This window comes from Cucurbita pepo, chromosome LG01 (assembly GCF_002806865.2).
Source record: "Cucurbita pepo subsp. pepo cultivar mu-cu-16 chromosome LG01, ASM280686v2, whole genome shotgun sequence".
In the NCBI taxonomy this organism is placed as follows: domain Eukaryota; kingdom Viridiplantae; phylum Streptophyta; class Magnoliopsida; order Cucurbitales; family Cucurbitaceae; genus Cucurbita; species Cucurbita pepo.
In genome coordinates this window covers 18,974,806-19,000,423 of record NC_036638.1, presented here as the reverse complement: position 1 = coordinate 19,000,423, position 25,618 = coordinate 18,974,806, and the positions used below count along the sequence as shown (strand labels likewise).

General features: G+C 37.8%; 2 protein-coding genes across 3 annotated transcripts; one reads left to right on the top strand and one right to left on the bottom strand.

Moving 5' to 3' along the window:
• Positions 1 to 1,465: 1,465 nt before the first annotated feature.
• Positions 1,466 to 5,044, bottom strand: LOC111801942. The gene is made up of 2 exons (XM_023686189.1): positions 4,483 to 5,044; positions 1,466 to 3,624 (listed from the first exon to the last, which is right to left on the bottom strand). Exons 1-2 carry the CDS (start codon positions 4,708 to 4,710, stop codon positions 1,699 to 1,701), a joined length of 2,154 nt encoding a protein of 717 aa, XP_023541957.1. The 5' UTR covers positions 4,711 to 5,044; the 3' UTR covers positions 1,466 to 1,698.
• Positions 5,045 to 17,329: 12,285 nt separating this feature from the next.
• On the top strand, positions 17,330 to 25,422 carry LOC111811407 (probable lysine-specific demethylase ELF6). Of its 2 annotated transcripts, none has more exons than XM_023698241.1 (8): positions 17,330 to 17,347; positions 17,479 to 18,784; positions 19,437 to 19,515; positions 19,651 to 19,718; positions 20,416 to 20,566; positions 21,294 to 21,865; positions 22,460 to 22,657; positions 22,766 to 25,422. In XM_023698241.1, the coding sequence occupies exons 2-8, from the start codon at positions 17,638 to 17,640 to the stop codon at positions 25,075 to 25,077; spliced, it is 4,527 nt and encodes a 1,508-aa protein (XP_023554009.1). In that variant the 5' UTR covers positions 17,330 to 17,347; positions 17,479 to 17,637; the 3' UTR covers positions 25,078 to 25,422. The 2 variants fall into 2 exon arrangements, with proteins under 2 accessions (XP_023554009.1, XP_023553999.1); XM_023698231.1 differs by having other exon boundaries at positions 17,337 to 17,378.
• Positions 25,423 to 25,618: the final 196 nt, after the last annotated feature.

Below are 25,618 nucleotides of genomic sequence, written 5' to 3'. Positions count from 1 at the left end.
AATTCTCTCACTTACTATTTATGCTAATGAGGGTAGTAATGTCATTTGCNATTGACTTTTTTTAAAAGTCAAACCACAAAATCTTTTACTTAAAAAAAATCTCTTCCTCTATTCAAAATAAAGGAAAATATTTAAATAAATAAAAAAAAAATCTCACTTACTATTTATGCAAATGAGGGTAGTAATGTCATTTCCAGAAAGATGCCCTACTTCTAGAATAACAAAAACAAATAAAACAAGTCATTTAAACAATAATGATTGTCATGAAAACTAAAACCTAGGGGTATAAGTGTAAAATCAACTCAATCGACTCGGTTTAATAAGTTAAGAATATTAATAAAAAAATATTAAATTTGTTATAACTCGAAATTGTAAGACCAAACACAACTATTTGATTATTAGACATTTTAAACAAAACCTTCAACCAAACAGTGCGTGACAGATCAAATACATTTATGAGTTTTCAATGTTACGTGTGATAAATTTTTAAACATTACCGAATCAATTAGACATAAATTGTAATTTTGTGTCAAATGAGATATTAAACATTCAAAATTGTGTCCAATATCGACACTTAGAGTCTATATTATACACCTTTAAAGTTTCGAGGTTTAGTAAACATAAAATTGACGGTTTAATAATGTTTTAGGCCTATTATAAAATTCAGAGGTCTATTTAACACGACCCTCCGAGGATCAAGGAATCAAACTTGTAATTTGAGCTATTGTTAATCACTTGTTACTAGGTTTAGTGGTAGTCTGTAACAACTCAAGTTTATTGCTAATGAATATTGTAACAACTCAAGTTTATTGCTAATGAATATTGTCTGCTTTAGTATGTTATGATCTTCAGCCTCACAGTTTTAAAATGTGTCTGCTAGCGAGAGGTTTCCACACCCTTGTAAGGAATGGTTTGTTCCCATCTCCAACTGACTGATGTGTGATCTCACAATCCACCTCCTTAGGGGCCCTACGTCCTCGTTGACACACTATCTGGTGTCTGACTCTTATACCATTTATAACATGCCAAGCTTACCGCTAGCAGATATTGTCCACCCGTCACATATCGCCGTTAGCCTCACGATTTTGAAACGTGTCTACTAGGGAAAAGTTTCCACACCTTTATAAGAAATGTTTTGTTCCCCTCTCCCACCGATGTGGAATCTCACATGATCCAACAATTCGAGCATGTTTTTCTTCTCTCTCTCTCTTTATGACTAGAGAAGGGGAAAAACCGACTCAACCCAACCCATTCATGCCGATGGTATCTACCAATGCACGTATTCAGTTCACTAAGCAAGAATATCAATAAGTGACAATCACCTTAACCTTTTAGGTTTAGCACTGATCTAACGATTCGGGCATGTTTTTCTACTCTATCTCTCCTTATGACTAACAAAGCGGAAAAAATCGACTCGACCCAAGCCGACCCATTATGCCGATTGTATCCCTAATGCACGTATTCGTGACGATGAAGCTAAGAATTGCACAATCAAACACTTATACCCAATTCTCATACAGAGAAAAACCATTTCTCTTTATGTACACACCAACCAACCCCAGCTTAACAGAGACAAAAAAACAGATAATGCTCTCTAAACTCCTTACCTACCCCTCTCCTTGTTCCTCTTTTTCTCCCCATTATTCATTTACAAGCCACAATACTAACAGCAATCAAAACAGCACCAAAAATGTCTCATTACCTTGCTTTAGGTTGTGATCCACAAGATAACAATGGCTGCAACAGCCTCTGAGCCGATGGACTACCCAGAAACGTAGCCTGCGATCGACTAAGCATCTCCAGCATCGATGGAGTTTGATACGATTGAAACAGGCTCGAGCTGTCGGTCGAGTTGCCTCTTGCTGTTGCTCGTTGCCAAGAATGTGAGCTTAGTCCTGAAAGAATGTAGGCTCTTCCTGATGCCTCGTATACATGTCTGCTGGTCATCCTCTCTTGCATTTCCTTCAGCTCGGCGTCTAAGGCGATGCATAATCTGTCGTGAGATTTAGCCGAGACGGTTTGTGATAATGTCATCCTGCATTTCTCTAGTATGGTAACTGCACCGGCTAAGTCTCCCTGTTCTGCTGCGATTCTTGCTTGTGACATTGCCTTGGCTGCTTGAAGTCGGTTGCATTGTCGATCGACTTCCACTGAAACGACCCCTTGTTGTTCCCCCATCTCCGGTCTCTTGATCCTAACTTCATCGCTTTCGAGTATTGTTGTTTGTTTCGTGATTGGATCCCTGTAAACGCATCGGACTTTGAGTAGTGGCGTTGAATTGCTCGAAGGCTCTACTGGGACATTGACCGAGACTAGAAAGTCCCGCTCTTCATCGGCATACAAGTCCCCGACATTGATGAATCCTGTGCGTCCACCAGCCATTAGATGACTTGGGTAGCTGCCAGCTTTTAGTGAGCCAAGATGAATATTTGGGTGCACACATTCAATTGCTACTTGCAGTTCCTGCACCACGACACTCAAAAGCCCGCCGATGCACTGCGCAAATGCATCTTGGATCACAGCTTCGGTCTCGATGAAAGAAAAGGTTCCCCCAGATATCTCGGAAATTGAGTGCATAGAAGAAGCATCATGATCTGCACCAAATCCAAAAGAGTGAACTGGGATCTGGAACCCCGACTCGTCCTTAGTGTGCATCGACAGAGGGAGAAGCAACTGATAGTTCGGTTGTGGTTGGTTAACCCCCGAACCACTGACTGTGTATGTATCCTGACCATCCGACAACAGTATAATACTCGATACCGCGTTCTTTTCCCTTCGATCTTCCATTATCTTCGCACCCTTTCTTAGACCTTCAGCTATATTGGTTCCACCATTTGCAACTAAAGAATTAACAGCTTGCAGGGCCTGTTGACGACCGGTGTCAGTCATCCGACGAAGAGGGAAGAGTCGGCGAGCTGTTGAAGAGAAGGCAATCACCGAGAGTCTATCACTTGAGCTAAGATTCTGTATCACGAATCCCATTGCTCGTTTTAGCAACGCGAGTTTAGTCCCTGCCATACTACCACTGATGTCAAGAACCGTTACTAAGTCAACCGGTGCACGAGGAGTCCGAGAAAACTGCGACAAACTAACTTGATTTCCAGTGCAATTTTGTCTCTTATCCGAAGCAGCAGCTTTAAGATGGACGAGTACGGTGAAATCGTCATAGGATTTGGACTTCGGAGCAGCCGAAATCTCTGGATATGTTTCCATTTGTATGATTTTCGTGGAGTCACCATCTACACTGTTTTTGTTGCAAGAACTTTCAGCACAAACAGTCTGGTTACCTAAGAGTTCATCGTCATCGAACACACCGGGCTCAGGAGCCTGACATAGTGGAACGATGAGGCGTCGGCTCAAATCCCTTCGAGGAGGTGGTAATCTTCGGACGACGGTCTGATTCCAACCAGCAGGACCGACCGATACTCTTCCAGGAGGAGGATCCAAATTGGGACCTTGCACAGGAATTTCTTTCCATTGAGCTCTGCAGACAGGGCATATTTGATTGCCATGTTTTACGTTCGACACGACACAGTGAAAATGGAAGGAATGTGAACATTCAGCAGTAAAGATAGCGAGCCCGCCTCCCTGTTTCATCTTCGTTAAGCAAATCGAGCACGTTTGCTGAACAATGGCAAGACCAGAGATATCAGTCAAATGAACTCAGCAGCAATAGCAGTGTATCAAATACATGAATGTTTTGAGCACAAATTTAACGATCTTCAACAACTTCTTATGTATGATTTTAGCAAAGTTTAAACAAGTTCATCAAGAGCCCATCATCTCCTTCTTCAATGAGAGAGGACTCCACCCTACACGGTATGGTAGCTAGTCAAGCCCACTGCTATGTCCGCTTTAGCCTATTACGTATCACCATCAACCTCACGATTTCAAAACGCGTCTATTAGGGAGAGGTTTTCACACCCTTATAAGGAATGTTTCATTCTCCTCTCCAACCGACATGGGATCTCACAATCCACACCCCTTGGGAACCCAGCGTCCTCGCTAGCACACCACTCAACGTCTAGCACTCATACCATTTGTAACACCCCAAGCCCTGTCCACCCGTTACGTATCGTCATCAGCCTCACGATTCTAAAAACACATCTATTAGGGAGAGGTTTCCACACCCATGTAAGGAATGTTTCATTCTCCTCCTCTCCAACCAACGTGAGATCTCACAACAGGAAACTCAAAAACTGAGGCCGAAACACACTAGAGACGCTATTGTAAGATGATCTTCGTTTAAAACTCGACAACAAAAGGTATAATACACCTACATGTATCAAAAAACAATAGAGCCATAGCCTGTAATAGCCACAAAAGGATTGAATTCACCAGGAAACTTAGCCTAAAATGGAGTAGACCCAATAAAACACCACTAAAGTTCATAAGGCCTCTCATGAAAACAACAAAACAGGATTCAAGATCTACAACTTTAAGCAAGTAGAATCAGTATTTGAGTATAGAAAGAGAGCAAACCTTTGAAGATTTGGTGCCACTTTTGGAGAAACTTAAGGCATGTGAAGAAGGGATAGGCGTAGAAGGGCGAGATGAGCCCCAATGTGCAGGGGAAAGCAAGGCAGCATCAGAGAATCGCTCAGTGGAATCACAATCAGACGAAGGAGGAGAGTTTTCAAGTGTTCTTGGAACAAAAACACACAGATTAGAACCAAGAGCTAGCTTCATCTTCCTCCATTTGCTACCCATTTTGGCCAAAAACCCACAAACAAATGCCAAGAAATGAAGCAAATAAGCCCTCAAAACCCCCAAAATAGAAGAGATTATACGATCTTACACAAACCCCAGATCTGAAACAGCCCCGTCTATGGGTGAATTTGAGAGAAATGAAATGGGGTTTAGTAAAAGTTGAGAGAAGAACACGAAAACCAAGAGAAAAACAAGTGTAATGGGGAGAAGGGTATGGATTTATGAGCAAAAGGCATGGCTAAAAGGAAGGGATTGGGGCTGCCTCGCTTGGCTCTATCAAAGTCTTCTCCTGGTTGGCTTTGTTCATTTCAATGGCCGCCAAAAGGGTTGAGGTTAAATAAAAGGCACATAAATTACAAACCCACGTTTTGGGTTGAATTACTTTACCAAACAAATCAAACTTTTCCATTCTTTTTAATTGGGATTTTAATGAATATGCTTCAACAACACTAAATTAAATATAAAAAACAAGATTATATTCTCTTTTTGTCACGATTTATAATTTCCGCTCCAATGTTCTTCCACAAACTATATTCGATCTTCTTAAAAATAGAATTCTCGAGCCTAATTGGATATTTATACTTCAAATCTTATCATTTCTTTCGAAAAGGGATATCAATTCGTAAACATTTGGTACCATATTCATAGTTCTTCTTAATCCTTTCTCTCATGCTAGGCTATACTCTTTGTTTATGGGAAGATACCCTTTCAGCTCCTTTTTCACCTTTTGCAAATGGCCTGTCCAATCTCTCTCCCTCTCTCTAAAAGCATATCCATTCGTTCTTTGACTTATATGAACTAATCGAGTTACTTTAATTATTTTGTGGGAAATGTTAGTATTTGAAATTTCGAGTTGTTTTTGGGTCGTTTTACTACTAAAAGGACACGATGGATCTGATATTATCTACTTCTCCTCACAATCCACCTCCTTGGATGTCAACGTTCTTGCTGACACACTGTTTTGTAACAGCTCAAACCCACCGTTTACTAGTATTTTCAAAATGATTTTAGGATTTATTGATTAAAATATTTGTTTATTTGGATTTTAGAATATATTTTATTTTTTTATTTTGGAGATAATGATGATGATGAGGCTCACTGAGCAGGGCACACGTGCACATCATCACGTGCCATGCAACAGTCAGCAGGTAGTGAGTTCCATGTCAACCCTTAGTTTGACTTTTTGTGACAAATTTCTCTCTTTTCATTATTACCTTTAACATTTCAAACCACTTACTAAATTTTATTTTTTTCATTAAATTTTTAAATAATTTATTTATCGTGATTGTCCGGTAGTGATCTAACTTGGGATTAGGGCTTCCCGAGTACGAGAGCCTTCATCGAGCGAGTATATCAGTATTTTCCTTCTGTATGACCCATTAATTTTTCAAGAAACTGATAGAATTTTAATATCTGATAGTACGAACAGACTGGAATTAATTATTTTTATTTTTCCCCGGAATAATAACGAAATAAAATATTTATTTTTAACATATGCTTTTAAAAGTCTTAGTAGGATAGGCATAGGATGATGAGTTTTAAGCTTTGAAGAACAAAGTGGGGTTTTGTTTAATTATTATTAAAAGTCAAATTTGAAAACTTTGACCATTCATTATCAATAAATTCAACTCCCAATCAAAAAATAAAATAAAATAAAATAAAAGGATTTTCTTCTTTAGAATTCTCCATATTCATTGCTTACTAATGATTTTGTTTGTAAATATATTATAAATTTTAATTGATTATGTTTATTTTTCGATCAATTTTTCGGATTTGTTTCGGTCGGTCGTAGCTTTTAAATATAAACAAATAAAATAAAATTCATCTCATCTTTCCGGAGGTACATGGGTTGGGTTGGGTTAGAAAAATCTTTTGGACTAAACAGGTTGATTGGATTGGAGACCCGAGCAACCCAAATAAAGTTTCTAACCAAACCCAGCTCAAACCTGTATTTTTGGGTTGGATCATCGGATTATTTTTTTTAATTATTTAAAAAAAATTATATTTATCTATAATACATGTTAATTAAGGATTTTTGTGGTTCCGAGAACCAGGAACGGAGAGCTTTCTCCCTTTTTCCGCCCGCCTCTTTAGTCTTAAGAAAGCTGGTTTTAGGAATGAGTGATTGCCCTTCTCCGATCCTTACTGTCCAACTAGATAGCGGACAACTAATGCGTTCCACTTATTGAACAGGGTTCTATGGTCAATCCGCGACCCCGAGCAACCCAAATAAAGTTTCTAACCAAACCCAGCTCAAACCTGTATTTTTGGGTTGGATCATCATATTTTTTTTTAATTATTTAAAAAAATTATATTTATCTATAATACATGTTAACTAAGGATTCTTGTGGTTCCAAAGAATCCAACTACAGTAGAATCAGGAACGGAGAGCTTTCCCCCCTTTTCCGCCCGCCTCTTTGGTCTTAAGAAAGCTGGTTTTAAGAATGAGTGATTGTCCTTCTCCGACCCTTACTGCCCAACCAGATAGCGGACAGCTAATGCGTCCCACTTATTGAACAGGGTTTTATGGTCGATCCGCAACCCCTGGATACCGAAGACGTCCTTGGAGTGATCTCGTAGTTCCTACAGGGTGGAGACGATGGGGTCGGTCCAAGAATTTCATTAGTAACTAAAATCTCATAAAATTCAATTAACATCAATTACAAACGTTAAATATTTTTAATCTTTCGAAAAACAGGGTAGGGTTGAGTTGTAACCCTATTTTCCGGTTTGTCAGGTTGACCCACGAATCAACTTAAACCAAAAAACAATCTAACCGAACCCAATTTTTATGATTTGAGCTTATCGAATTATCGAGCCATATGAACACTCTTACTCGTTCTCGTTCTCGTAATGTCAACCGAGCAGGATAGTGGAAGCATCGGTCTATTAGAGAATCATATATGAATGGAAGTATGAAAGAGAGAGAGAAATAATGGATATGTATGAGGGCAAAGGGAAATATAGTGGAAAATATTCTATATTTCCACTCAACTTTACCCTTCAAAAAGCCAAACTTTTTAAAAAGAAAAAAAAAATTAAAGGAGAGGGAGAAAAATGCCCTATCTTTTTGGCCATGGCCTAAAAGTTATTCCCTCTCCCCCACAAAACAACATCAATAAGGAACCAAATGCATCCCCTTAAGCTACTCTATGACCTAACCCGCTATAAAGGGACCAAAACCGAGCACGGAAAAAAGAAATCGAACAATACCCATCTAGTTTATTGCATGATGCGTGTGAGATCCCATATCGGTTGTAGAGGGGAACGAAATATTTCTTAGAAGGGTGTGGAAACCTCTCTCTAATAGATGCATTTTAAAACCGTGAGACTGATGGTGATACATAACGCGTCGAAACAAACAATATTTGCTAGCGGTGAGTATGAGCTGTTACAAATGGTATTAGAGTCGGATACTGGGCGGTATACTAACGAGGACGCTGGCTTTTAAGGGTGGTGGATTTTGTAATCACATATTGGTTGTAGAGGGAAACGAAGCATTTCTTAAGAGTGTGAAAATCTCTCCCTAGTAAATGTGTTTTAAACCGATAATATCTGCTAACAGTGGGCTTGTATAAATAACTTTTTCATTCCGATTGTTTTTATCTTACAGAAAAGCTACCATTTTTAAGTTCTTATTTCTAATTTTCTCTTCTAGATATACTGTTTCGAGACCAAAATGAACCAAACAGTGTCCGTCTACGTACAAATAATTTTCTGTTACAGTTTTAAAGCTTTTGTTTCTAATTTGCTCTTCTGGGTACGTCGAGCATATAAAAAGTTCGGATTTTTACGTTTTTCTAACGTGCCCTTCAGACTATGCTTATGATATAAATAAAGTCGAGACTTTTAAGTTTTCTTTTCGAGTACAATTATTATTATAAATATAAAATTGAGATTCGAAGGTTATTTTATCGTCAATTTTTAGGTCCGACCTATATAACATCGAGAGATCTATGAAACGAGTAGAGACCCGAGAACAAAAGAATATATGATAGAAACCCTAAGAGAGAGAGAGAGAGAAAGAAGGGAATTGGATTCCTCTTTACAACCTCTACAAATGGGAGAGACTTTGAAGAGAAAGTCAACTACAAAGCTGAAAAATTCTCTTATAATATTCATTTATATATATAATGATACCTCTCCCCTCATGGTGCCCCCCACTTGGGTGTTTCCTTATAATGCCTATTTATTATATATATATATATAATAACGACCTAGATCCACCGCTAGCAGATATTGTCCTCTTTGGACTTTTCTCGTCGGGTTTTTCCCTCAANTATTTATTATATATATATATAATAACGACCTAGATCCACTGAACATATATTGTCTTCTTTGGACTTTTCTTGTCGGGCTTCTCCATTTATTATATATATATATATATATATAATAACGACCTAGATCCACCGCTAGCAGATATTGTCCTCTTTGGACTTTTCTCGTCGGGTTTTTCCCTCAAGGCTTTAAAACGCATCTATTAGAAAAGATTTCCACACCCTTATAAAGAATGGTTTGTTCTCCTCCCCAGCTGATGTGGGTCATTATATATATATATATATATNCTTCCCACTCAAGGCTTTAAAACGCATCTATTAGAAAAGATTTTCACATCCTTATAAACAGTGGTTTGTTCTCCTCTCCGGCCGTGGGACATTTTATATATATATATATATATATAATATCCCACATCTATTGTTAATAGATATTGTCCTCTTTGGGCTTTCCTTGTCGGGCTTCCCCTCAAGGCTTTAAAACGCGTCTACTAGAGAAGGTTTTCACACCCTTATAAATAGTGGTCTGTTCTCCTCCCCAACCAATGTAAGACATTATATATATATATATATCCATTTTATTGGGATATGTCTTAATTTGTTTTTTTTTTTATGATTTATCGATTAAATTATACGTTTAGTTTTTTCTAATTTATTAATAAAATTATAATTTTACTCTTTTAATTTTTAGTTCGGTTTATTTGATTTTTAGATTTTAAAATTATTTAATGTATTTATTTTTTATGATTTATGGATTAAATTATACGTTTAGTTTTTTCTAATTTATTAATAAAATTATAATTTTACTCTTTTAATTTTTAGTTCGTTTATTTGATTTTTAGATTTTAAAATTATTTAATGTATTTCTTTGATATGATAATTAAATTTTAAAGATGGTTTAATACGTTCTTAAACTTTTAATTTTAGTTATTAAAATTTTTAATTTTGTGTCATATTATTAAATATAATATTAAAAGTTTAGAAATTTATTAGACATACAATTTAATATTATAATAATAAATCTATTAATATAAAAGAATAATTATATTAGACATAGAATTATTATATATATATTTAATAATAATAGATCTAAACTTTTAATTTAACATTTTTATTTGAGAAAAAAGTAAGATTTTTTTTTTTAAATTATGATTTTGAATAATAATTAGATTGAAAAGTTGATATTGATAGGATTTAAAATAATTTCATTTAATAAATTAGAAATGTCTTGTCATAATATTATGACTAAATGCATGCCTTCATTTTTATGTTTACTTAATTGAGTTTAAATTTAATTCTTTTACTTTAAAAAATATAGAAATTTAATAATTATAAAATCGATTAATTACATTAAAATATTATATTAACCATAATTGTGATTTTCACTCTCGATCTATGTTTCTAAAATATTATAAAATCGTCATTATCATATTTCTAAAGTAGCTTGATTGAAGGAATGAGTCGGGTCGAGGTCTATGATTTTACACTAATTCTCTCGTTAAAAAAACTAAATATATTATTTATGCATTAATTAAAACTCTAAATTAATTAATAATTGTGTCATGAACAAAAGTCAATGCCCTATTCAAAAGAATTATCATTAGAACATATAAAATAAAAAAATTTAAAGTATTTTGCTTTAATAATTTAAAAAAATTATTAATGTTTTCAATAAATATTTATTTAAATGAAATTATTTTAGCGATTTGTACGTATATTTATAATTTTTTTTGCTCGTTATTTTACTTTTTTTTTTAAATAAAATTTTGACTCGTGAATACAAAAATATTATATGCATTTTTTTTAATAATTTAAATATGTTTCGTAATTTATAATTATTATTTTTTAAAAATAAATTAGGGTTCATAATGTTTGATGATGGGGATGAGGACATAATTAACAATTATTATTATAATTAATTAATTGTTGAATTTGTGATAATAAAGGAGGTAAAAAGGGAAGAGCATTATTACAATGATTTTTTTTTTTTTTAAATCCCTTTTTAGACTTTTATCTTTTAAAAAATTAATTAAAGAAAAACTAATATATTCTGTCTGAAAATGCATGTAAAAGATTTTTTTTTAATTATAAAAAAAAAAAAAACAGCTATAAGCCATTGCTTTCCTTAAAGTCAAACACCTAGCTATCATCAATGTCGTGGGGCCCACATGTTCCATCTCTTGTCCTATTCTGTCTCTAGAAATGTGTATACGTGGAGAGGTCATTGGGCTTTTACATTGGATTCTTATGCTATGGGCCGGCCCATACTTGCCCCAAATGAATGCTCTTCCCATCTTTTATTTTTTTATTATTTTTTTATTTTCTTAATGAATCCATGAATCGAGACCATATTTGAATGAATGCATGCTTACTTTTTTAGTGACTTAATCATAAAAGCTCCAGACTTGATTCTATGTTGGACGACCTCTTGGAAGTTTGTGAGTGAGAACAAAAAATGCTTAAATGACCCGTGTTGGTAAGTAGGTAACGAGGTCGTGTCGTAGGAGAAGTAAGAGAATAGAGAATGTCAAGACATTAAGTGACAAACCCATATTATGAATTTTGATATGAATATTGGAGAGTCGGAGTAACGTAAGGGCTACTAAGGATATGAAATTTAGGTAGATGATACTTCTGGTTGATGCGTCCATTGTGCATGATATCCACGAGTTCAATCTCTACATGTCCTAACGATTTAGACGACGACGGCGACGGTGACGAGTTCATCGTATAGCTACCACAGTTACTATAAAGTGTGTTACAACGCAAGGAATACTATGTTGTTTGCCCTCTACATTTGTATCTCCTTGGACGTTGACCGACAACAATCCTGCTCCGCCTACAAAACTGTCATGTAGATCACTTTCATTTTGACATGCCATACTCCGACATCGACCATCCGACAGGCTACTAAAATGGTTGCTTTCTTCTCTGAAAGGACCGAACGGCAACTCGACGACAAGTTTCCCTCTCGGTTTCTTGTTTTGGTGATAGTTTATGTTCGTGTTCTTCAGTAAGTCGAGCGTTAGTTCCTTTGTCTCGTAGGGCGTGATTACTTTCAAGGGGATTAACTACATTCCTAACATGTCATGTCCACCAACCTGCCATTCAAGGATACAAGATTAAATCCATCTTTTCAAGAACTCAATGGCATTGCAGAGGAAGGGAAGAGAACCTTATCCCAATCAAAGACTTGCAGCTGAAGAACTTGAGATTTTCGACCCTTTGCATTGTGAGATCCCACCTCAGTTGGAGAGGAGAACGAAGCATTCTTTATAAGGGTGTTGAAATGTGATGTCTCACGTTGGTTGAGGAGGAGAACGAAACACCCTTTATAAGGGTGTGGAAACCTTTCCCTAGTAGACGCGTTTTAAAGTCTTGAGGGGAAGCCCGAAAGGAAAAGCCCAAAGTGGACAATATCTGCTAGCGGTGGATCTGGGTTGTTACAAATGGTATTAGAGCCAGACACCTGTGTCAGTCTTCTCGTTATTCCCCGAAAAGGGGTAGACACGAGGCGATGTGCCAGTAAAGATGCTGGGCCTCAAAGGGGGTGGATTTGGAGAGGGTCCCACATCGATTGGAGAAAGGAACGAGTGCCAGCGAGGATATTGGGCCCCGAAGGGGGGTGGATTGTAATGTCCCACATTGGTTGGGGAGGAGAACAAAACACCATTTATAAGGGTGTGGAAACCTTCCCCTAGTAGACGCGTTTTAAAACCTTAAGGAGAAGACCAGAAGGACAATGTCGGCTAGCGTTATACTTGAGCTGTTACCTCTCCGGTTCTCTCGTTTTTGTATTTAACCCAAATGATGTTTTTGATATGTAAATGTATGTATATTGGTTGTGTTAGTCCAAGTTGTAATCTGTGATTCAAAGCCTCGAAAAGCAGGTCGTGACAGATTTGATATCAAAATCTAGGTCTCGAACCGAACAAATATCCGTTAAATCACAACCCATTTCACGTCAAGAACATATACATTGAAGAATTCCAACAAAAACACATTCCTTACAAGGTAAGTAAAGCTTTGAAGCATTGGCAAATCCAAACACTTCCTCAGCAGAATCAAGTAGTGTCTTAAACAGAGGATGCTTCAACAGTGCAATCTCAACAACATATCTCCTGCACTCTTCACCCACATACACAACAAAATGGCCCTTTGGGACATCTTCAGGTATTGCTATTGACTCATCAAAACTTGACATCACTTCCCACCTGCAACCACTGCACCACAGCACTGCATATTGCCAAACTTGAGTTGCTGCCTTTTTGCACTTCCTTGCTAACTTTTTCGTAGTTTTTCCTTTCATCGCCGTTTCGGATTGCTATCGTGCTCAATTCATCGACCGTAGAGGGGTGTCCTAGAGACGGGTCTGTATATCAATATATATAGATATAGATATAGATATAGATGGATGGTTGTTGAAGGATAAGAGAGAGTGATGCTTTGGTTTGACTGCTATGTGGATAAGGAGTTTGTCTTTTTGTTTGTCGAATATCAATGTGTTTTAATTAGTAAAAGAGCCAAGCATCGCTATAGCAGAAGGAAGCAGGAATGGGACAGTTTGGTAGTTGGTATTGCAATTTGCATACTCTTTGTCTTAGGGATAACTTAAATTAGTCTCTTTATATCCCACACGGATGATGAACTTTGGCTCGTTTTTCAAGACACTCGTTTGAGTTCAAGGTGTTGTAGGTAACGATCGTGAGTCGGTTGAGTTATTGTTTGGGTTCGTAAAAGAAATGAGTAACACTTATTCAAAAGTTGTGAGATCCCACGTCAGTTGGAGAGGAGAACGAAACATTACTTATAAGGGTGTGGAAACATTACTCGAGGAGAAACCCAGAAGGGAAAACACAAAGAGGACAATATTTGCTACATGTGGGATTAGACTGTTACAAATGATATTAGAGCCAGACATTGGGCGGTGTGCCAGCAAGGACGTTGGGTCCCCAAGGAGGGTAGATTGTGAGACCCCACATTGGTTGGAGAGAAGAACGAAACATTACTTATGAGGGTGTAGAAACCTCTTCTAAGTAGATGCATTTTAAAACCTTGAGGAGAAACCCGAAAGGGAAAGCACAAAGAGAACAATATTTGTTACAGGTGGGACAAGTTGGATTAGGTTGTTACAAATGATAATAGAGCCAGACACTGGGTGGTGTGCCAGTAAGGACGTTGAGCCCCCAAGGAGGGTAGATTGTAAGACCCCACGTCGGTTGGAGAGGAGAACGAAACATTTCTTATAAGGTGTAGAAACTTCTCCCTGGTGGATGCATTTTAAAACTTTGAGGGGAAGCTAGGAAGAGAAAGTCAGAGAAGACAATATTTGTTAGCAGTGGCTTGAGCTGTTACAAATGGTATAGAGCTAGACACTGGACAGTGTGTCAGCAAAGACGCTGGGAAACCTCCCACACTGGACAGTGTGCCAGCAAGGACACTGGGTCCTTAGAGGGTAGATTGTGAGATTACATATCGGTTGGAGAGGAGAACGAAATATTCCTTATAAAAATGTGGAAACCTCTCCCTAGTGGACACGTTTTAAAACCTTGAGGGGAAGCCCAAAGAGGATAATATTTGGAGGCAGTGGGCTCAAGCTATTACAAATGGTATTAGAGCCAGACATTAGGCAGTATGCAAGTGAGGACACTGAGCCCCAAAGGAGGGTAGATTGTGAGATCTCACGTTCATTAGACAGGAGAACAAAACATTCCTTAGAAGGGTGTGGAAACCACGCGTTTTAAAACCTTGAAGTGAAGCCTAAATACGTCTCCAAAGTCGAGCCCTTAAACATAATTGAAATCTTACGAGTTTTCTTGACAATCAAACGTAGTAAACCCATGTCTCAATTATAGTCGATTGGCTCATTATGAAAGTCGAGATTGAACCGAGGCTCGTCAGAGAGCGTAAAGGTGTCTAGTTTCATTGTAAAGTGTGGTGTTAGAGTTGAAAAGAAGGCATTGGTAGCTTGTGCAGAAGGGAGGTGAACAGGAGGAGGTTGTGAAGAGTGCCACTCCAGAGGTCATTTTCGTAGCTGTTTTTGGTTGAAAATTGGGAGGAAAAGGGTGGTTTTGTTCTGGTTTTCGACACACAAAACTTGGAGCTACAGCACACAGATTCAGCTTCAAGACAAAAACCTTAAAACTTTTGTTTGTTTGTTTGTCACTGAAACCAAAGTATCAAAACATTTCATCATCAGCCTCATGGCCAACGGATTTCCAAAGATATTTCATTTCCTCTCTTCAATCATTCCCTTTTGCCTCTCTTCTCTCGGAGAGATTGGATTTGTATGGTTGGAGGGGAGAAAGGGATCCCCTCCACATGCATGAAAATGAACGTTTTTGAGCCATGAATTCGAGTTTACGAGCATAGTTCGACAATAATTGACATGCACATATGATTTAGAGTTCAAAAGTTCGATGTGAGATCCCATGTCGATTAGAGAGAGGAACGAGTGCTAGCGAGGATGCTGGACCCTGAAGAGGGGTGGATTGTGAGTGTTAGTTGAACACGACTCTCCACTGGTATGATGTTGTCCACTTTGAGCATAAGCTCTCATGACTTTGACCAATGAAAATAGTATTCCTTCATTATAAACCAGTGATCATTCCCTAAATTAGCTAATATGGGATTTTCATCCAACACTTCCCCTCGAACAAAGTACGCCTCCCCTTAATCGAGGCTCGACTCCTTTTTCTTTTGGAGTCTTAGTCATTTTTTACTATGCCTTCGAGGAGCCTTGACTCCTTTTTCTTTTGGAGTCCTTTGTTTGACATGATTAAGTTTTAGGGCATGACTCTAATACCATGTTAAGAATAATGCTCTGATACCATGTTAGTTGAACACGACTCTCCACGATGGTATTATATTGTCCACTTTGAGCATAAACTCTCATGACTTTGTTTTGGGCTTCCCCAAAATGGTTCATACCAATGAAGATAGTATTCCTTGATTATAAACCCACGATACTTGGACTTTCAATCCCACCTATGTTTCTCGGATTTTCAATCTCACTTCTGTTTCTCATTTCTTAACATGGTATCAGATCATGATTCTTAACAATCAGATCCCACATTAATTGAAAAGAAAAACGAGTGGTAGCGAGGACGTTAGGGCCCGAAGGAGGTGGATTGTGAAATCCCCACATTGATTGGAGAGAGGAGCGAAACCGTCTTTATAAGGGTGTAGAAACCTCAACCTAGAAGACACGTTCTAAAAACCTCGAGGGGAAACTCGAAGATGGTAATATCTACTAGCGATGAGCTTGAGCTGTTACATTTGAGATCTCTCAACATATCTCAACTAGTTAAGGCATGCACATAATACTCATTGAAGAGATTATGGATTCGAGTCTCTAGTCGGAAGCATAAGTTTGATAACTAATTTCTATAACCATATGAAAACAGACTATATTAGTTAATGAACAAACACAAGAAAAATTAGAGATGATGAACGTGTTAAATAATAATAATAATAATAAAAAGACAGAGAATAATATATACACCGAAGCAAGCTCCGAAAGCATGGAATGAAAGAATTGATATATACTTCATGCAAGAAGGTCGAAAGGTGTAGTCGATGGACAACAGGTAAATATTCCTATACTACCCCTAACTAAAGGTGAACAGTCTGACATTGTAAGGAAATGAAGAGTCCCTGCCTGTTTGAGTCGGACCTGTTGAATAAAGATTTAATCCTTGTTTTCGACTGTTTTTACCTAAACGAGGAGGCGAGCCCCCATTTGTAACGAGCGAGAAAGTTGTCTCTTTTTTAGGAAAAATAGCTTAGATTTAATAAAAAAAATATATAAATTTTATGTATAAATATAATCCATATAAACTATATAATTATCTTCTTTTAAATTAAATTCAAGTAATTGATATTAAAATTAAAATTAATACTAAATCGTTTATAAAAATTTAAAAAACAATATACATTAATTTAAATTATTAAATTAATATATAAATTATTTGAAGACAAGTAAGGGTATTTACGACACTTTTATACAAATTAAAATGTTTTTTTAAATTTAAGATACCAAATATTTATATTTTTGAGTATTTATAATATCAAAATATGAGGATTTTTTTTTATAAATATACAAAACATTTAAAATTAAATAAAAACTCGAAACGAAAAAGACGTCTTTTTTTTTTTTTTTTTTAATTTTAAAATTGTAAAAAGTATAATTAATAGTTTAATCTCAGAATAAAAAAATATAAAAAAACCCAAATAAACATATACAGCTATGCGCATTTTAGTATCAAAATGTTATAACTGACTATCATGCGCAGTGTAAATACGGCGCTCGTGTGACTTGTCTACGTTTCTTCTTTCTCATTTGGCTGGGGGTTGTTTAGAAGGTGAGATTTATCCATTATCCTTCGGTTACAGGTGCTGTTGCTTGTTTTTCTTCTTCAATTTGCAAGATATTTTCATTCTCTGTTCAAATTTCATGGTTCTCTGTGTTTAACGCTGCGTAATTTCGTCGCAGATACAACCGATTTTTGTATTTTTTTTTTTTCAAATTTAGGGTTTCCATCAGCTTCAATGTAGTCGGTGTTCATAATAGATTTACGAGCAGCAGCCTTTTGTGTTCTTCTACAACTTATGGTGACTCTGGCCGCTGTCGGAACCGTGATTTCTGTGTCTAATGGGTGGTGTCGAAATACCCAAGTGGCTGAAAGGGTTGCCTTTGGCGCCGGAGTTTCGGCCGACTGATACCGAATTTGCCGATCCGATTGCTTACATATCTAAAATTGAGAAGGAAGCTAGTGCTTTTGGGATTTGTAAGATTATTCCTCCGTTTCCTAAGCCTTCCAAGAAATATGTCATTAGTAACTTGAACAAATCTCTTTCGAGATCCTCTGAGTTAAGCCGTGACTTAAATGCTTCAAGTGTCCGTTCTTCGTCCAAGTTGGGTTCTACAGATGGTGCAAACGAGAGAGAGGTTAGGGCAGTTTTTACGACTAGACACCAGGAATTGGGTCAGAGTGTTAGGAAAACGAAAGGGGTAGTTCAAAACCCGCAGTTTGGAGTTCACAAGCAAGTATGGCAAAGTGGTGAGGTTTATACATTGGAGCAATTCGAGTCCAAGTCGAAGGTTTTCGCTCGTAGTGTGTTAGGTGGGATTAAGGAGCCATCTCCTTTGGTTGTAGAATCATTGTTTTGGAAGGCAGCTACTGAGAAACCTATTTATGTGGAGTATGCAAATGATGTGCCGGGATCTGCTTTTGGAGAGCCAGAGGGTAAATTTCGTTATTTCCATAGGAGGAGGAGGAAGAGGAACTATTATAATCGTAAAGAACGGTCTTCTGAGCTTAAAAGTGGGGAAATGGAAACTTTGACGGAGACCCTCGCTCGGGATAGTCGAGGCACTTCCACCAGGGATAATCTGAATACAAGTGCAGAGATGTTGAAGCCATCTACTTCCACGGTTTCCTCGGAGGATGCTTCACACAACTCTAGAGGGAAGAGTTCAGATTCATGTATTAATATGGAAGGGACGGCAGGCTGGAGGCTTTCGAATAGCCCTTGGAACTTGCAAGTAATTGCACGGTCACCTGGATCGCTTACGCGTTACATGCCTGATGACATTCCAGGTGTTACTTCTCCGATGGTTTACATTGGCATGTTGTTCAGTTGGTTTGCTTGGCATGTTGAAGATCATGAGCTGCATAGTATGAATTTTCTTCACGTAGGCTCTCCAAAAACTTGGTATTCCATTCCTGGAGATCATGCATTTGCTTTTGAGGAAGTTGTAAGAACTCAGGCTTATGGTGGCAGTGTCGACCACCTAGGTATGGATTCATTTTGGTTAACCAATTGTGTGTGTATGTGTGTTTTTATTTGGGGGGTTTGGCGGGAGGAGGTCATGATAGCTATTTTAACTGGAAATAGAGATTTTCTTTTCTTTTTGCTAAGAAAACCATTTTCATTATGAGGATTGGAAATATAAAAGGCCATACAAAGGCTAGCTCTATAAAGTAGCCAATAAAGGGGAAAAAATTACTTCCCCCCCCACCCCCCCTCGAGATCATGCATTTGGTTTTGGATAAGTAGGTAAGAACTCAAGCCTATGGTCATAGTGTCACCGCCGAGGTATGGATTCATTTTGGTTAAGAAATTATGTTTGCGTGCTTTTAGAGGGTGTGGGAGGCTAGGCTAACATTTTCAAATGCATTACTTTTAAACTAGAAACCAAAAACTCTAATAGATTTCATTTTCTTTTGCTAAGAAAACTGCCTTCATTAAGAGGCTAGAAGTAAGTCGGAGATCCCTCAAGGATGGAAATTGAAACTTGAAACTTGATGGAGGGAATGATTGAAGTTAGATTACTTCAATTAGCTAATCTTCTGCTAGTTGAATGGTTCTTATCATGTTGGAGCAAGTTGAACATGTCTTTCTTTCATGTCATTGTTATAACTCATGTTCAGTTACTCTTATTGCCAGCTGCTCTTACATTACTGGGTGAGAAGACTTCTCTTCTATCTCCCGAGACAGTGATTGCATCTGGTATTCGTTGTTGCAGGTAAGTTTCTGGAAATATCATTTCTTCTGCATCTTCTTAAGTTAATTGTTTTGGAGCTTGGACTAATAATTGCTCTGTTTTCTTAGATGTCCTTGCTGGTGTTCTCCTCATGTTTACTTTGGTCTTTTCCGTTAGGTTAATCCAGAATCCAGGAGAATTTGTCGTCACCTTTCCAAGGGCTTACCACGTTGGGTTCAGTCATGGTAATCACTCTTGAATTTTTTTCTTATTATACAGGCATACTATGGGTTTATAGCATTATGATGCTTGAAAGTCTACTTTTGTTGTATATACATTGTGGGGTATCAAATAGAATTTAGAAACTCCGGTTTCTTTATCTGTGTTGAGTTTGATATCATAAATTTATGTCTTAGATTTTTTTTATAAGTATGTATTTTTCAGATGGGCCTGGAATATGTAACAGGCTGAAGGAAGATAAGAGGCTATTAAAGTCACACTAGTATTGATAGACCAAAATGCGCACATTGAAATTTAGGGTTCTAGCTAATAACATGGCTATTAATTTTTCTATCATTGTTGAACTTGAATTTTGAAATTATAATTTATGAGTCGAGTGTAAGACCTAAATATGCAGCTTATCATTTTCTGAGTCATATTTCTCTGACTATATTTTGTTCTGTGTCCCATTCTATCGAGCAGTGCGGAATTTTCTCTATTGCATTTATCTTAGTGCGATACTTGATAAAGTAGCTGATTTTTATTATCAACTGTAACTTTGTGTTGTATGTCTTTGAATGACCTATGTTGGTTTTTACCATGCCTTTTTTCTATCTTCTTTGCACGGTGTACTATCACATTCTCTCTTGCATATTTGATGGGAAACACACTTTTATATTTCGTTTAAATTCTTTGCTATATATAATTCCTTCTCTTCAATAGGCTTTAACTGTGGGGAGGCAGCAAATTTTGGAACTCCACAATGGCTCAGCGTAGCCAAGGATGCTGCGGTGCGCAGAGCTGCAATGAATTACCTTCCCATGCTTTCTCATCAGCAACTCCTATACCTTTTAACGATGTCCTTTGTCTCAAGGTTTGTGTATCTTTTGTTGTTATGTTTATCTGATTACTTGTTTGTCAAGCGATGAACTGAAGTTCTTTTGTTGTTGCCAAAACAGCTTATGTGTTATAGAAGTAGTTGTGTTTAGAATTATGTCTTTCGTTGTCCGAAGTGACCATATGTGGATGTTGTAGTGGTATTGATCAATTTCACCAATTTAGTTTTATCTATCCAGAGCATATGATTTGGGAAAAGTTGAATAAAACGCGCTTCATTGTAGTTGTGGATCTACCCATTTGGTTTGAATATTACCTAATCTCCATTGTTGCTAGACTGATGTCCATGATTGTTATTTGAAACTTAGCTGGCTCACGAGATAATTTCCATTAGCATAAGGAGATGATGTGACAAATTTAATGTTTCATTGTCCATGTAATATGGTGCATTAGTTGAGCACCTATTACCTTTTTACATGTGGCAACTTATCTGGGCTTTGTCCGCTGTCATTTTTCTTCTTGGTTTTTCATCTCCCCACCAAAATAATAGTTATAATGGTGATGATGTATTATGCGTGGAGTTGATCAGTTATTTTTATGTTTAGATGTACTTTTTTCTTTATAGCTGGTTTACGCAGTTTGTGTATTTTCTCTTCTTATTGCATCTACCAACAAATTGAATTAATTAGCTTTCTGTGTCTACTTCAGCGATTATCTAACCAGTTGTTTCTCATGTTTGTTCTGTTTGTATCTTTGGATGTTAGAGTGCCGAGATCCTTACTTCCAGGTGTTCGGAGTTCACGGCTTAGAGACCGGCAAAAGGAAGAGAGAGAATTTATGGTTAAGAAAGGGTTTGTTGAGGACATTTTAAGAGAAAATAATATGTTATCTGTTCTTCTAGAAAAAGAATCAAGTTGTCGAGCAGTGTTGTGGAATCCAGACATGCTTCCATATTTAAGTCATTCTCAAGTGGCCAATACAAATTCTGCTGTTGCAACATCTCCTAGAGAAAATACTTCGTGCAATCATATTGAAAGTCTTGATCGTAATGACAAGAATGTGCAGAATTTCATTGATGAGATGGCCTTGGATTTAGAAAGTATGAATGATATTTACTTGGACAGTGATGATTTGTCATGTGACTTCCAAGTAGATTCCGGGACACTGGCATGTGTAGCCTGTGGTATTCTCGGGTTTCCATTTATGTCTGTCGTTCAGCCGTCAGAGAAGGCATCAAGGGAACTTTCTGGCGATCACCTGTCTACTCATAAAAGGGGAGGTGTTCTTGGATCGAAGGATGTTCATTGCTCTCCTCACTTTGATGGCACTCATCCTGGTATTGAGCTTCATCCGTGCATTGGGATTTATTTTATGCAATTTTTTTTGTGTGAATATTTTATGGAAATTTCTTTCTTCGAGAATGCAACCAGTCAGAAATGACATAAAATATTTCATGCTTAATTATATCGATGTCGTAGAAGGATATTGTATGTCTCAAGTTATTACTTCATGTGAATATGTGTTTTGTGGTTCCATTCTAATTGATTTCTTCAATTCTAAGAGCATGGTTGTGTGTGATTGTTTAGATAATAAACTATGGAATGTTTTTATCTAGTGAGTCTGCTAGTTTCATGTAAATTTTGTAACCTGCTGGTTCACCAGCTAGAGTTGTATGCTCACTACCTTCTTTATGTAATTCCAGATTTGTCGGTCACGTATTTTTTCTCTTTTTCCCTTACTTTTCCTTTGTGGATTTCATTGTTCTATGGTCGGCTACTAAGGCTGATACTGAGTCTACATCGGATTTTGATTATCTGAATATCGGGGCGCTCATGTTAAAAAGAAAAAATTAAATGAAGTTGAAGATCAGTGATTCGTTCTGCTGTGGTTGAAGTTCTAGTTCTAAGACAACTTCTAATTTACTTTGCAGAAGATTCCACTTCTGTACCTGATGTTAATTGCCTCTCAAAGGATCCTTCAGTAGGATCAGTTCCCAAGTTCGACAAGGGATGGAACACGTTTAGTAAATTTCTGAGACCTCGAAGTTTTTGCTTGCTGCATGCTGTGGACACAGTAGAGTTACTGCAGAAGAAAGGTGGAGCGAATATACTTGTTATTTGCCATTCAGGTATGGTTGGCCGTGATTGTTTTGTCATTCTGTAGGTTTTGTTTTATAGTTTTAGAAACTGGTTTTAATTTGGTTAATTGATTGTTTGCTATTTGGAAATTGGGTTAGATTATCATAAAATAAAGGCAAATGCAGTGGCAATAGCAGAGGAAATTGGGCACAATTTTGTTTACAATGAGGTCCGATTGGATATTGCGTCTGAGGAGGATCTGGGGTTAATAGATCTTGCCGTTGATGAAGAACGCGATGAGTGTCGAGAAGACTGGACCTCGAGATTAGGAATCAACTTGCGGCACTGTGTCAAAGTTAGAAAAAGCTCCCCAACAAAGCAAGTTCAGCACGCATTGGCATTGGGTGGCTTGTTCCTCAACAGAGACCATGGCTTCGATCTCTCGAATCTCAATTGGCCAGCTAAAAGGTCACGCTCGAAGAAGATAAATCATCTGCAGCATAGCAAACGATTCCAAAGCATGCATATGCATCTTAAGGAGGAAGTTTCGGGGGAAAAGTCCGATTCTAGAATAGCAAAACAACAAGAAAAGTTTTTCCAATACTACAGAAGGAACAAGAAATCAGGGAATTCTACAGGCGTCAGTTCTGTTACTCAGCCGGCTAGTAGTGGAGATTCAAGTGACCTTTGTAATGACAGGAGTTTCAGAAGCAATGCATCAGAGTTGGCGATTCCTGATCCAACTGGGACGACCGATCAGCAGGATGCAGTGCTTCAAGATTGTGGAAATACAAACTCCATCTCTACTGTTGGTAGGATGACAGAGCCCCAAATGGAAAATTGTTTGCCAGAAGAAGCTTATATTGATGGTGAGTTACCCGTGGATGACTCTGGGATGCAGCAGTATATCACGGCCGCATTAGACACAAGTGAACCAAATAAAAACGCTGTATTACCCAGCTGCACTGTTGGCCCACTTGTCAATGCCATCAATGAATCTTTTGAACTTCCACAAGATCAAGAGCTTCTTGAAAGTCGCAATAAAACAGATCAGGAATGTGATATTGCTTCGGAGGAGCAATCACATGCCCCGGCTGGTGTGTGCTCGGATGAAGTTAATCTTGCCGAGTCCACAGGTTTACATTGTTCCATCGTTCTTGAGAGTTCGAAAGTGGTGCTTGACAGTGAAGATGTGAAGAATTCGAGTAGTGAAGCTTGTGATGGCATGACTAGGGATGAAACTGCGATTGCTGACGGAATAAAAGGTATGGATGAAGATTCTTGTAGTTTAATCCCAATAAAGCTGCAGCTTTGTCCAGATACTGAAGGTCACAGCCAGTTTGGTCACTTAGATGATAGAACAAATACTGGAACACCAGATGCTGCTACTTCTAACTTGAGAGATAGGACTTCTGAAGTTTCAAGGATGGCTTGCGAAGGCCCCGATTTATGTAATGCTGCGACATCAGATGGTTTACTAAATAATCTTCAGACGTTCGATGCAGATGTTGAAACTCGGTCTGTTTCTGGCGTCGAGGTTCAACTGAAAGCTCAACTATCCTCTTGTTTAGCAGATGAAAAATCCATTAAAAATCTTGGTAGCCAGGAAGATGTAGACAACCTTTCTGATGCTTTGATGTCAAGTACTGGGGTCCAGAATGAGACGCCTACTGAACCTAGAATCCCGATGGACAAACCTGGTTTCAAGTCTTGCATACTAGGGGAAAGCCCCATGGATGTCGAAACTGGCGGAGAGGCCTCGGATAGAAAAAACTTGACTGGTGGAAAGGCTCCAGGTATTGACAGTCCTCTGACACAATCGAAGACCCGTGATGCTACGGAAATTTGTTCTTTAAAGCACAAGCCTAGTTCAGATGTGGAAAAGCGAAGAAAACGGAAGAGACATGACGAGCTTAGAATCGAAAATGAGCTTAGTTCCTTCGATTTTATACGAAGTCCATGTGAAGGGTTGAGGCCAAGGGCTATTAAGAATTTAACTCATCAAAGGGATATTGATGTCAATATATCAGTACAGGAGAAACCAGAGAGCAAGAGAGTGAGAAAACCGTCTGACAACGTTTCTCCAAAGCCTAAGAAAGGAATTAGAAGAAAAGGGTCTTATAAATGTGACCTAGAAGGCTGCCGCATGAGTTTTGAGACAAAGGTTGAACTAGCCTTGCACAAACGCAACCAGTGCCCACATGAAGGATGTGGAAAGAGGTTCAGCTCCCACAAATACGCAATGCTTCACCAACGTGTGCATGACGACGACCGACCTCTGAAGTGTCCATGGAAAGGTTGTTCCATGTCATTCAAATGGGCGTGGGCTAGGACCGAGCATATTCGTGTGCACACAGGGGAGCGACCATACAAGTGCAAGGTAGAAGGCTGTGGCCTGTCTTTCAGGTTTGTATCAGATTATAGTCGACATAGACGAAAAACAGGGCATTACGTCGACCAACCCACCTGAAAATTCTTTGGGCTAGGTTAATTCCATAGAAGCAAATGGGATATATCTGTAGTACTCAAGAAAGGGCTGAAGAAGCTCAATGTAGTGTTGTACTTCTAAACTTAGGTTCACTGATAGTCGTGTAGTGATATTAAACTTATTTATTCAGAGATTTGTATAGCTTGCTAAAGTAAACTGATGGATATCTCTGTGGCTAGAATGGAAGCACAGACCAAAAGGGGGCCTGGCTGCTTGGGAAATCTGGAATTAAAACTGTATCATCCTTTAGAACTGCATCAAATCTCCTTTTGTTGCAGATGTGGAGAGAATTTGTTTCTCGTAAAGGGAGTCCCGACCTTTCTTCTAGCCAAGAATCTCATTATCGATCAAATCGGAGCGGCTAGAAAGATCTCTCTACAAATTTTGAGAACGCATCAAGGTTAGAATTGTAAATTTGGTCTCTATAGTTCATAAAAAGTTTAAATTTCGTTGTTCTTATGGCTCGATAAAACTCTCACAAATAGTTCCAACTATCACGAGAGTTATTACGAACGGTAAGGAC

Excerpts from the sequence above, each read along its gene's own strand:
- LOC111801942 (XM_023686189.1), bottom strand. The coding sequence starts at position 4,710 with ATGGGTAGCAAATGGAGGAAGATGAAGCTAGCTCTTGGTTCTAATCTG. Across the intron at positions 3,625-4,482 it reads GTGGCACCAAATCTTCAAAG|CAAACGTGCTCGATTTGCTT; the intron begins GTTTGCTCTCTT and ends GCCATTGTTCAG.
- LOC111811407 (XM_023698241.1), top strand. The coding sequence starts at position 17,638 with ATGGGTGGTGTCGAAATACCCAAGTGGCTGAAAGGGTTGCCTTTGGCG. Across the intron at positions 21,866-22,459 it reads CTTTGATGGCACTCATCCTG|AAGATTCCACTTCTGTACCT; the intron begins GTATTGAGCTTC and ends TTTACTTTGCAG. Across the intron at positions 22,658-22,765 it reads ACTTGTTATTTGCCATTCAG|ATTATCATAAAATAAAGGCA; the intron begins GTATGGTTGGCC and ends AAATTGGGTTAG.